This window comes from Nerophis lumbriciformis, linkage group LG14 (assembly GCF_033978685.3).
Source record: "Nerophis lumbriciformis linkage group LG14, RoL_Nlum_v2.1, whole genome shotgun sequence".
NCBI lineage: Eukaryota > Metazoa > Chordata > Actinopteri > Syngnathiformes > Syngnathidae > Nerophis > Nerophis lumbriciformis.
Genome location: NC_084561.2, coordinates 1,974,162 through 1,987,888, shown reverse-complemented (window position 1 = coordinate 1,987,888; position 13,727 = coordinate 1,974,162). Strand labels below are relative to the sequence as shown.

Here is a 13,727-nt window from a genome sequence, read left to right as displayed (position 1 = left end):
ATTAGTACATTAAGAGGCAATCATATCTGGGCCGAGTCACTTTCTCTTCTGCCCAAACTGGATATTCCGACTGATACTGTCAATATTTGCGCAAGGAAGGACTTGGACTAACTTGATAGCACTTTTTAGCGCTTTATTCCCCGCACAAGTCTCCTCATTAAACACGCTGCTCTTCAGTCCCACGGCAACATTTGGCGTCAGAAATATTGACTTCTTCACAGAAGAACACAAGTTTGTTCAGTGGGGCGTGGATTTCATCAATATTTATTCAACCGTTTAGAAATGTTGTACCTTTGTCATTTGTAACATTGTCACCTGTTCCCTAATGGAGCCTATTAATGCACCTATATCTGTTATGTTACCCCTCCTACAATCCCAATACCACTTTTTTTTTTTACTTTCGCTACTATATCGATATTAACCTGATGTGATATCACTGTTCATATTAAGCGTCGACGTAGTCGACGTCATCGGTTACGTAAATACGTCGACGCCGTTTTTGTGCGTCGGCGCGTCGCATATTTACGTCACACTACTTTACTGTCATGGCGGAGCGCAAAGCAGACGATGCGAGCGAGGGGAAAAAAGCACGCCAAAAGTCATCAAAAGTGTCGGAGTATTTCAATAAACGGCCTAATAATGTTGTTGTATGCACACTGTGTCGAGCGGAAATGGCCTATCATAGCAGCACAACGGCTATGAACGAACATTTGAAAAGAAAACCCCCGACAGCGTTCTTGCCATCACCATCAACAAGTCAATCGTCCGCGTGCGTATACGTTGTCATTATTACACAAAAACACGAATGTGTCATTTGTATCTGCGTTGTAAATTCATAAACTAAAGCACCGTTTCGCTCTGAGAGGCGCGTTTGGCGTGCCTGTTCAGTGTTTACAAAGACGCGCTCCTCTTTAACGCTGTGGAGAGGCGGCGGCGGCGAGCGAGCAGCGAGGCGGGGCGCGCCGGGAGCGACGCCGCAATCGTGCCCAGGTGCGCGATCCGCGCAGTTGGAAGAGAAAAGACTTTGTGTAAAATTAAAAGATTGTAAACCTGGCAAAGCCGTCTGGCGTTCAGTCTGTCGGTCCTGAAAGAACCCCACGGCACAAGACGTGTCACAAACGCTAACGTTAATTAGTTGTGCAAATACCTTTTACAACATTAACAGTTACATATACTATGTACAAACCAACAATTAACTTTCACTTTAATTATACTATCATTGTTGTGTTATTAAGCAAAATAAGCAATACTTTTACTTTTGTTGAAATGTTTACACTGTACACTTTTTTGTATTGGATGTTTAGCTTTATTTTTGCACATTTTAGCAAATAAGCAATACTTTTACTTTTGTTGAAATGTTTACACTTGTTACAGAATATTTCCGTTTTACACTTTTTTGTATTGGATGTTTATCTTTATTTTTGCACATTTTAAAGCAAAATAAGCAATACTTTTACTTTTTAAATGCTTATACTATTCCAGAATATTAAGATTTGCACTGGATGTTTACTTTTATATTTGCACATTAAAAAGCAAATAAGCTACTTTTAATTTTGTTAAATGTTAAAAGTTTTAAATGTTTACATTGTTACAGAATATTTTGTCATGTTGTTGTCAATGTTGACTGACTAGTGGCCATACTTTTTTTTTTGTAAATAAAAGCCATGCCTTTTGAAAAAACTGGCCTACATTTATTTTTTCCTCTTCATTTTAAATTTAAAAAAAAATCGGTAAAAGGAAAAATAATCTATAGATTAATCGAAAAAATAATCTATAGATTAATCGATAGAAAAATAATCGTTAGCTGCAGCCCTAGTTCATATTTTCATTATTTTGTAGTGTGGAATGTTAGAAAAGGTTAGCTCGAGTGAAACTACTCAGAGAGCAATGGTAGGTATGAAGAACACTGTCATTACGCTGTCTTTAAGATGAAGTGGAGTGGTAATCTGTCTTTGGCGACACCTAAAGGCTGCAATAATTCATGAAGTAAATTGAATGATGCGGACACCTTTGTTACATAGCGTTTTAGAAAACATCCAGTATGTGTGAGGAATATGCAACTATAAATATTTGATACTTGTTTATGTGACCAATGTGCTGTTTTTAGACGGTCAAGTAAGGACACTTTTGCGTAGGTCTTGCTATTGTGCGCTTAGCTGTTGTGTAGCTGCCAGCTCCTAGTAGGCATCTTTACCTTTTTGTAAATGACTTGGCTAAAAATAGAAGAAAAGACCAACCTTGTGTGCTTATTGGATGCCGCACCCCCAGCTTGCATCAGAGATTTTAAATGCAATCCGATATCATTTTCCCGGATATTGCACCAATATCGGATATCGGTATCAGATCGGAACACACCTAATTTAATTTGGTCACTTCTTCATTTTTATGCATGTCCACCTGATGGTGCTACTTTTTCCAATTCAAAGCACGCAGCGTCCATTCTTTATGCGGAAATGAAAGGAAAACACAAGTGATCCATGATGTTTGGAATGGTGGTCTCTCAAATACGGGATCTTCGATCATGTTTTTGAAAGAAGTACACCTGTCACATATGGGATCTTTGACTGGCGTTTCTCAGTAGGTCCTTAAAAAGAAAAGAGCACTCTCATCAAATACAGGATCTTTGAGAAGGTTTCCCCAAGTAGGCCCTTAAAACAGCAGAGTTCTTGTGTCAAATAGAGGATCTTTGACAAGGTTTCCCCAAGTAGGCCCTTAAAACAGCACAGTTCTTGTGTCAAATACAGTTAAAGTACCAATGATAGTCACACACACACGAGGTATGGCGAAATTATTCTCTGCATTTGACCCATCACCCTTGATCACGCTCTGGGAGATGAGGGGAGCAGTGAGCAGCAGCAGTGGCCGCGCCCGAGAAGCATTTTTGGTGATTCAACCCCCAATTCCAACCCTTGATGCTGAGTGCCAAGCAGGGAGGTAATGGCTCCCATTTTTATAGTCTTTGGTATGACTCGGCTAGAGGATCTTTGACTAGCTTTTCTGCGGTAGCGCCTTAAAAACAACAGGTGCTTCTGTTATTTAGGCTGGGAGATCGTTTTCCAAGCCAGCAGTGGTGTTGATCAGAGATCTTCCACTGTCTCTGCTTGGTGGAGATGTGGCCTTGGCCAACGGGTGGAGTGTTTTCAACGGCTCTTTTCGGTGAACGGTGAGAACCCATTATCAGTTGCGAATCATTCCTACTCACACATTTCTAGAAGTGAGAATATCATACATTTGTAAAATTTTCTGTAAATATTACTGTACAATTTTGCCGACTCGGCAGCCAATTTTTTTACCGTAAAATCTACAGTCGTTTTCACAGTGCATTACGGTAATTGGAAAAATGATACCACTTTTGTTCTTACGATAAAATTCTGGTGACTGAGGTGCCAGTGTTTTGTTTTGTTTTTAATCTACAGACGTAGTTTTTACAGTGCATTACTGTTAATGAAAAAATTATACCATTTTTATTTTTACAGTAAAAATTTGGTGAATAAACTGCCATTTTTTCCCCCCGTAAAATCTACTTAACTTTTTTTTTTTTTTTTTTTTTTACAATGCACTGTCATAAATAACAGTGTTTACTGTAAATTGAAGATACATACCACTGTTAATTTTACGGTCATTTTTTTTTGTAAAATCTACAGACGTGGTTTTTACAGTGCATTACTGTAACTGAAAAAAAGTATACAATTTTTTTTTTACAGTGGAATTCTAGTGACTGAACTGCCATTTTTTTCATATTAAAATCCACAGATATTTTACTAGTGCGCTTGGAAAAAAAACATCTGTAGATTACTGTATATTGAAAATTGACACCACTGTTAATTTTACAGTAAAAAAATTTTAACCGTAAAATCTACAGTCGTTTTTACAGTGCATTACGGTAAATGGAAAAATTATACCACTTTTTGTTCTTACAATACAATACTGGTGTCTGAGCTCTGAGCTGCCAGTTTTTACCGTAAAAACTACTAACAATGCACTGTCATAAAAAACAGTGATTATTGTACATTTTAAATTGACACCACTGTTAATTTTACAGTAAAATTCTGACCACTCAGCTGCCAGGTTTTTTTTTACCATAAGATCTACTGACTTTTTTTTACGGTGCACGGTAAAAAAAAAATTTTTTTAAATCCATAGATTACTGTAAACTGAAAATTTATATCACTATTATTTTTACGGTACATTCTTAGGTGCCATTTCCCCCCCGTAAAATCTATGGTCACTGTTTTTACAGTAAAATTCTGGTAGAATTTTATGGTAAAATATACTGCCTTCTTTTTTTACAGTGTATAAAAGTGTTTTGAGTTCAGAAAAAAACGACATTTCACACGTGTCTAATTGTATTTTTTTGGACTGTATATGTTAGAAATCCAATAAACAAATGTTTTTTTTGTTGTTTTTTTAAAGTATTTTGACTTGAGGTTTAAGACAAAGAAAGGCTTGGGAAGTTTTTGCAGTTCATTCATAAACTGGTAGTTTACAACTTTTCAAATCTCACAAGACACCGAAATTTGGGTTTTTACTAGCTGTAAATTATAATGATTGAAATGATTATGAAGTACATTCTTGAAATATTTCACTTTGTGTGGTGACTGTCTTTGTGGGTCCCACAGTGGAAGTAGTTGAGAGCCGTTGGTATAGATGATCTTTGACCAGTCCAAAGTATTGTGTTTGGATTATAAGTATTTTATGTATTTGGTGAAGTACAAATGTAATGAATTATTGTGTTACCTGTTGGACTGAAATGACAGGTTTAGTTTAGCTCAGGTGTGTCCAAAGTGTGGCCTGCAGCTCATTTTTTAACGGCCTGCGGCACAATCCATAAATACTGTTAAAAAAGTGGAAAAAAAGAGAAAACAGGTGAAATGTAACGAGAAAAAGTTGCACTATCGCAGGCTGTTTTTTCTTTAAAGCCGTCATTCCTCAAAAAATAATAATGAATCAAATTCAACCAATTGTTGATCTATTCAAGGTTCCAATTATTGCGCATCAAATATTCCACTTTGAAATATTTGGGGGATAAAATGTTGCATATTTTGTGTATTTGCCAAACAAAAACGTTTTCCATAAAAACAAACAACAAAAACATGAACAAATGACTTTTTTAAAACATTTTTATGAGTGGGACCCATTTGAATCCCAAAGAACTTTAGTGGGACTTTTTTTTTTAAACTGTCATAGCTCAAAAAGTATAATGAATGTGAGTAATAATTGACCTGTTTAAGGCTCCAATTACTTCATCTCAAATATTCCAATTTGAATAGTTTTTTGGAGAAAAATTTTGGATTTTGGTGTTTTTACCATAAAAACACGATTTTGACTAAAAGGGTCATAAAACTTCTTTTTTTTTCGACAGATAGACCTGAAGTTGATCTAGAGATTTAAGCCTTGACTAAAAAATACATTTTTATATGACTTATTTTTTTTACTTTTTTATGACTGACACCCTTACGGGTGTCCTCAGGACCAAACTTGAGGGGAGCCCGAAAAGTAAAAAAAACAAACATATAAAATATCCAAATGGCCCCGCGTGCTGTAATTTTTTTTTGTGGAAAACATTTGGACACCCCTGATGACTTAAATGTAAAATGTATGACTTGTTTTTTAACATTTTTATGAGTGGGGCTTTTTTGGATCCCCAATAATTTTAGTGCACCCCAAAAAATAACAAAAAAACCTGTCATAGCTCAAAAAATCATAATGAATTATTGACCTATTTAAGCTCCAATTACTTCACATCAAATATTTCACTTTGGATATTTTTCTGGGGTAAAACATTGCATCATTCGTGTTTTTTTGCCATAAAAAACAGGGTTTTGACAAGACAGGCATAAAACATAAAAAACGTTATATTGACAGATAGACCGGAAGTTGATCGAGAGATTGAAGGGTTGAACATAATATATGACTTATTTTAAAATGTAAACCTTGAGGGGAACCCTAAAGGTTAAAAAATTCGACATTGTTTGGTTCTGTAAATAAAAATATTATAATGGCCCCGCGTGCTCTAATTTTTTTTCGCGGAAAACATATGGAGACCCCTGATGACTTAAATGTAAAATATATTACTTGTTTTTTAACATTTTTATGAGTGGGGCCTTTTTGGACCCCCAATAATTTTAGTGCACCCAAAAAAACCTGTCATAGCTCAAAAAATAATAATGAATTATTGACCTGTTTAAGCTCCAATTACTTCACATCAAATATTCCAATGTAAATAGTTTTTTGGAGGAAAATATTGGATTTTGGTGATTTTACCATAAAAACACGATTTTGACTAAAAGGTCATAAAACAGGGCAGCACGGTGGAGGAGGGGTTAGTGCATCTGCCTCACAATACGAAGGTCCTGAGTAGTCTTGGGTTCAATCCCGGGCTCTGGATCTTTCTGTGTGGAGTTTGCATGTCCTCCCCGTGACTGCGTGGGTCCCCTCCGGGTACTCCGGCTTCCTCCCACCTCCAAAGACATGCACCTGGGGATAAGTTGATTGGCAACACTAAATTGGCCCTAGTGTGTGAATGTGAGTGTGAATGTTGTCTGTCTATCTGTGTTGGCCCTGCGATGAGGTGGCGACTTGTCCAGGCTGTACCCCGCCTTCCGCCCGATTGTAGCTGAGATAGGCTCCAGCGCCCCCCGCGACCCCAAAGGGAATAAGCGGTAGAAAATGGATGGATGGATGGTCATAAAACATTTTTTTTCGACAGATAGCCCTAAAAGTATAAAAAACAAACATATGAAATATTAAAATGGCCCCGCGTGCTCTAATTTTTTTCGTGGAAAACATTTGGACACCCCTGATGACTTAAATGTAAAATGTATGACTTGTTTTTTAACATTTTTATGAGTGGGGCCTTTTTGGACCCCCAATAATTTTAGTGCACCTAAAAAAACCTGTCATAGCTCAAAAAATAATAATGAATTATTGACCTGTTTAAGCTCCAATTACTTCATATCAAATATTCCAATGTAAATAGTTTTTTGGAGGAAAATGTTTTGGTGTTTTTACCATAAAAACACGATTTTGACTAAAAGGTCATAAAACATTTTTTTTTCGACAGATAGCCCTAAAAGTATAAAAAACAAACATATAAAATATCAAAATGGCCCCGCGTGCTTTAATTTTTTTCCGTGGAAAACATTTTTAGTGCACCCCAAAAATTAACAAAAAAACCTGTCATAGCTCAAAGAATCATAATGAATTATTGACCTATTTAAGCTCCAATTACTTCACATCAAATATTTCACTTTGGATATTTTTCTGGGGTAAAGCATTGCATCATTTGTGTTTTTTTGCCATAAAAAACAGGGTTTTGACAAGACGGGCATAAAACATAAAAAACGTTATATTGACAGATAGACCGGAAGTTGATCGAGAGATTGAAGGGTTGAACATAATATATGACTTATTTTAAAATGTAATCCTTGAGGGGAACCCTAAAGTTTAAAAAATTCGACATTGTTTGGTTCTGTAAATAAAAATATTATAATGGCCCCGCGTGCTCTAATTTTTTTCGTGGAAAACATATGGAGACCCCTGATGACTTAAATGTAAAATGTATGACTTGTTTTTTAACATTTTTATGAGTGGGGCCTTTTTGGATCCCCAATAATTTTAGTGCACCTAAAAAAACCTGTCATAGCTCAAAAAATAATAATGAATTATTGACCTGTTTAAGCTCCAATTACTTCACATCAAATATTCCAATTTGAATAGTTTTTTGGAGGAAAATGTTTTGGTGTTTTTACCATAAAAACACGATTTTGACTAAAAGTTCATAACAATTTTTTTTTTCGACAGATAGCCCTAAAAGTATAAAAAACAAACATATAAAATATCAAAATGGCCCCGCGTGCACTAATTTTTTTCCGTGGAAAACATTTTTAGTGCACCCCAAAAAATAACAAAAAAACCTGTCATAGCTCAAAAAATCCTAATGAATTATAGGGCAGGGCCGACATCCGGGCAACTGAGCTACATACGGGTTCTTCGAGCCATAGCAACCTGACTGGCGTTGAAAACAAACCGTCGCCATTACTCTTTAACCTGTCGACCTGCGCTGATTAAACCCGTCATTCTGCCTCCAAAATGCCAAAAAACGGTGTTGTTTTTGGTTGTGCAAACCACAACTGGAAACAGGGAAAACAAAGGTCGTATTTTGTTCTGCCAAAGCGTGCTAAAAGCCCACAGAGACGAGACAAATGGCTCGCAGCTTTACACCGGGAAAACGAGGACGGTTCTCACTGGAGTCCCCCAAAATCCCGGGTCGTGTGTTCGGATCACTTCGTTTCTGGTAAATATAAGGAACAAAAATCCACCTTCTTAACCACAACTTGGCTATACCGTCCATGCTAATGTTGAACCCGTTGAATTTTTACTGAATAACGTTCGACAGCTGAAGTTGTTGTTGTTGCACAACAATAACATACGGTATAAAGGCTATTTTCGAAAACCGGTTTCATTTAAATTTGCACTTAACGGTTGGGTTTTTAAAAACCAATAAACCCTATAATTTTCATGTTGCCATTTAATCAACTTTTCAAGACAGTCGTAAAATGCTGTCTGCAAGTCTCCTTTGTTGGAATCAAACATTACTTGTAGTTGTAGCCCTCAAATCTCTCAATATTTTTTCATTTTTTCCCTCTCAGGACGACCTGTAAAGAATCCCATGCACCCTGATTATGCACCATCCATCTTACCTCACCTGCCACAGAGTGGAAAGAAGGCATCCCATAGGATGGACAGTTACGAGCGACATCAACTGACAACTTCAAAGCGTGAATCGGCAGCAGAGAACTCAAAAAGTACAAAGAAACACTGTGGGAAACGACTACCTTTCAGTGATCTAACGGAAAGGACAAATGAGTGTGAAAACATTGAGCCTGCTGCAATCAATGTTAACATAAGGGCAGTCGTTTAATCCAACTACAGAACATTTTAACTCGTATCTTAACCTAGCCTCACTGGAAAGACTATTTACATAATCATACGCCATTTAGAACAGTTTAAAATGCCGTGAAACCTCGTTAAATGTCTTTTCTGTCAATGCTGTGTTCGCTGTGAGCTGGTTTGTTTTCAACGAATTCAATATGGCGACCGGTTGCTAGGGGATTGGCAGGCGGAAGTGACGTAGGTCCGCCCTCGCCTATTGACCTATTTACCGGTTTTAAAGCCCTCCACAGCACAGAGTCAGCGCTTCTAAAAGTTTTTAACGATATCCTCCTGTCCACTGATTCTGGTAAATATGTTGTCCTGGTGCTTTTAGATCTGTCTGCTGCGTTCGACACCGTCGACCACGCCACCTTAATCACTCGTCTTGAGAACTGTGTGGGCATTAAGGGCGCCGCCCTCAACTGGTTCCGGTCGTACCTAACCGACAGGAGTTTTTGTGTAAAAGTAGACAGTTTTATGTCGTCCACAGCTCCTTTACCACATGGGGTCCCCCAGGGCTCAATCCTTGCCCCAATTTTATTTGCGCTTTACCTTCTCCCCCTTGGTTCTATTTTTAGGAAGTACAGTATTGCATTTCATTTTTATGCCGATGATTGCCAGATTTATTTTCCCATGGCACAAAATAACACGGTTCAACGTCTTATTGACTGCCTGCACGACATCAAAGTCTGGCTTTCAGCTAACTTCCTGAGCCTAAATGAAGATAAAACAGAAGTTATGTTGTTCGGTCCAAGTCGCTCTCCCTCCCCCAACGTTGACCTCGGCACTCTGACCCCGTATCTCAGCGACTCTGTCACAAACCTGGGGGTAAAGTTCGACTCAGATTTTAAATTCGAAAAACAAATCAGCAGCGTCGTTCAAAAAAGCTTTTATCAATTACGCCAAATAGCGAAAGTGAAACCGCTTCTATCAAGACATGATCTTGAGAAATTAATCCACGCTTTTATCTCGACTCGTCTTGATTATTGTAATGCCCTGTATGTTGGCATTAGCCAGGCCTCCCTCGCCCGCCTGCAGCTCGTGCAGAACTCTGCTGCTCGTCTGCTAACACAGACCCGCAGACGTGAGCACATCACCCCTATTTTAGCGTCCCTTCACTGGCTCCCTGTGCGTTACCGAATACATTTTAAACTCCTTTTATTTGTTTTTAAATGTCTAAACAACCTCGCGCCAACCTATCTCTCCGACCTCCTTCAGCCTTACTGCCCCACCCGATCCTTAAGATCAGCCGATCAGCTGCAGTTGACGGTCCCTGACACAAGGCTGAAGCTTAGAGGTGACAGAGCTTTCGCCGTTGCTGCTCCCAAGCTCTGGAACGACCTACCCCTGAGTGTTAGACAAGCCTCCTCTCTTCCTGTTTTTAAATCTCTCTTAAAAACATACTTTTATTCCATGGCTTTTAACACTGAGTGATATCCATCCTGCAATGGCGCCCCATAATACACCTGCTGTGGTCCTGTTTTTATGTTTTTATTAATTCTATTTTAATTATTTATTTTTTCTCGTGTTCTGTTTGTGTTGTATTGTGTTTGCTCGGTACTCGTTTTATCTTTTAACCTGCTCATTGTACAGCACTTTGGCTACCCCTGTGGTAAATTTTAAATGTGCTCTATAAAAAATTTGATTTGATTTGATTTAAGCTCCAATTACTTCACATCAAATATTTCACTTTGAATATTTTTCTGGGGTGAAACGTTGCATCATTTGTGTTTTTTTTGCCATAAAAAAACAGGGTTTTGACAAGAAGGAAATGAAACATAAAAAACGTTATATTGACAGATAGAGCGGAAGTTAATAGAGATTGAACATAATATTTGACTTACTTTTGAATTTAGTCGTTGAGGGGAACCCTAAAGGTTAAAAAATCGACATTGTTTGGTTGTGTAAATAAAAATATCAAAATGGCCCCCGCATGTTTTGATTTTCTCCCGTGTTTCTCCCGCCCCTTGTTCAGCGCGTGAGCGACAGGAGGTGGGCGTGGCCGCCGTGCACGCCCCCAACAAGGAAGACGTCCTCCTCAGACAAACTTGCAACGTCGTCAAACTCGCAACTAAGCCCCGCCTTCCCACGCCCGGAAACTCTAGTTCCATTCGCCCGCCCAGCTGTCACTCAGTTAAAAAAAATAAAAAAATGCCGTGTGACGTCATGGGGCAGCGCCACTCCAGGCAGGCAGGACGAGGAGCGCAATTCCATAAGGGGGGAAAAAACATCAGGAACGATGACTTGTTCTGGTTCTAAAGTGCCTATTTGACGATTTAAGGGTTATTTGGAGAAACGAACTTGCTCGGGAAAATGACGTTCCTATGTCAGTTTGTGCTTTTTAGCTGCAATTGCAGGGATGGCTAACTAAGCTAAGCTAAGCTAAGCTAACAGTTAGCCTGTCTATTTTAGCCATCCCTGTCCACCCCCCTCCTGCCCTCCTGCCCTCCTGCCCCGCCTTCCCTCCCCTCTCCCGGGGGCGCCTCCGTCTCTTGTGCGCCTTGTCAAATGCAATGCTTGTCACCGGAGTCCGCGTGTGACGCCGGGGAGCTCGTCGACGTGTGAGTGCGGGTAGATGGCTTGTTGCTACCAGTGCGCGGGCGGCTCGCTTTGCAGGAGGCTCGGAACAAACGTGGCCGGCGGCGTCGCGCTGTCTCCGGGACTCCAGTAGCTAGTGGTCCATTCAGAACTCCAGTAGGTTAAAAAGCTGCCCTTTTTTTTGGCTAAGCTTCGTGTCGGGGATTGGATGAAAAGTCACACCAGGAATCCAGTTTTGACACCCCCACCTCCCTCCACGTTAGCAGCTTGCAGGGAACACGCTAGCTCCTTTTTTGCCATGGCAGGGATCTTTTCCACTTTTTGGCATTTTTTCTTTTTTATCTAAGCTTTGCAAACCGATCATTTGCATTGGACGTCAAGTCTCGTTGCTGTCAAATATTCCTCAGCAAAGTAGAAAACTCATTCTTACTTGCAGGGGCGCTCAAAAAAAAAAAATCAGGATTTAATTTGCAGCCACTTGTGAGCTTGACTCGGTAGTAACAGTCTGTCAGGCGGACTTCTTTGTGTGTCTGATGCGGGGATGACTCTTGACTCCATGATGGCTTGTTGCCTGAGTGAAGAGGCGAAGGAGTCCAAAAGGATCAACTCCGAGATCGAAAAGCAACTCCGGCGGGACAAAAGAGACGCGAGACGGGAGCTGAAGCTTCTTCTGCTGGGTAAGAACTTCCATCATCTTCGTGAGACTTTTTCATGAGAAGGGACGAGCTGTCCCTGTAGGATTTTCTGGAATGTTGTAGCCTTACGTGCTTGAATATATTCATTATAACACATATGTATTCCTTTTTTGTATGCCTAATATCAGAGGTGGGTAGAGTAGCCAGAAATTGTACTCAAGTAAGAGTACTGTTACTTTAGAGATTTATTACTCAAGTAAAAGTAAAGAGTAGTCACCCAAATATTTACTTGAGTAAAAGTAAAAAGTATGTTGTGAAAAACTACTCAAGTACTGAGTAACTGATGAGTAACATACACACTCATATATATATATATATATATACACATACATACATATACATTGATATATACAGTATATAATTTATATGTATTTATTTAGCTGTTTTTGTTTACATGTTAAAGGGGTTTTAATGAATATACATGCATGTTTAACATATAGATTCCTTTCTTTCATGAAGACAAGAATATAAGTTGGTGTATTACCTCATTCTGATGACTTGCGTTGATTGTAATCAGACAGTCGTGATGATAACGTCCACGTTTTCAAACGGAGGAGAAGAAAAGTTCCTCCTTTCTGTCTAATACCACATGAAAGTGGTGGGTTTTTGGCATCTTGTTTGTCCAGCTTCCATATTCGTTTTAATACACTTTACAAGAAATATATTGGCGTCAAACTCCGTAGCTTGCTAGCTTGTTTGCGCTGGCTTTCGGAGACTCTTGTTTTGAAAGCGCAGGCGCGATGGAGCGGCACTTTTATTGTGAAGACAGGAACGTCCTCATGTGCGGTCAGTCTTTAGGCTTTTGACGGGATGTACGGTTAAAATAAAAAAGTATCTTTTTTCCTTCACACTTTTGATTGATTGATTGGAACTTTTATTATTAGATTGCACAGTACAGTACACATTCCGTACAATTGACCACTAAATGGTAACACCCCAATAAGTTTTTCAACTTGTTTAAGTCAGGTCATGTGACCACCTGGCTCTGTTTGATTGGTCCAACGTCACCAGTGACTGCATCTGATTGGTGGAACGAAGTGAAACGTCACCAGTAAGGCAGGCACTTTGAAGGTCTGTCTGACAGACCAAAACAAACAAAGCGTGCATTAACAGATTGATCAAAATTAGTAGCGAGTAGCGAGCTGAATGTAGATAAAAGTAGCGGAGTAAAAGTAGCGTTCCTTCTCTATAAATATACTTAAGTAAAAGTAAAAGTATGTTGCATTAAAACTACTCTTAGAAGTACAATTTATCCCAAAAGTTACTCAAGTAGATGTAACGGAGTAAATGTAGCGCGTTACTACCCACCTCTGCCTAAAATACGGCTAGCACGAGGTGACTAAAACAGTGTTTTTCAACCACTGTGCCGCGGCACACTAGTGTGATGATGTCATATAACCTATTTGGGTTAAAAATATTTTTTGCAAACCAGTAATTATAATCGGTAAATAATGTGCCCTTGTTGAGTGTCTGTGCTGTCTAGAGCTCGGCAGAGTAACCGTGTAATACTCTTCCATATCAGTAGGTGGCAGCAGGTAGCTAATTGCTTTGTCGTGATCA

The 13,727-nt window shown here is 39.0% G+C and overlaps 1 protein-coding gene across 3 annotated transcripts in view; it reads left to right on the top strand.

The window, feature by feature from the left end:
* Positions 1-11,114: 11,114 nt before the first annotated feature.
* Positions 11,115-13,727, top strand: part of LOC133616696 (guanine nucleotide-binding protein G(q) subunit alpha-like) — an 85,240-nt gene continuing 82,627 nt past the window's right edge. For all 3 annotated transcript variants that reach the window (XR_012050804.1, XM_061976262.1, XM_061976263.1), the window contains exon 1: positions 11,115-12,149. Coding sequence is in view for 2 of the 3 variants with exons in the window: in XM_061976262.1 (XP_061832246.1) it covers positions 12,014-12,149 (136 nt within the window). In the remaining variant the exon portion in view is untranslated. The remainder of the gene's footprint in view (positions 12,150-13,727) is intronic.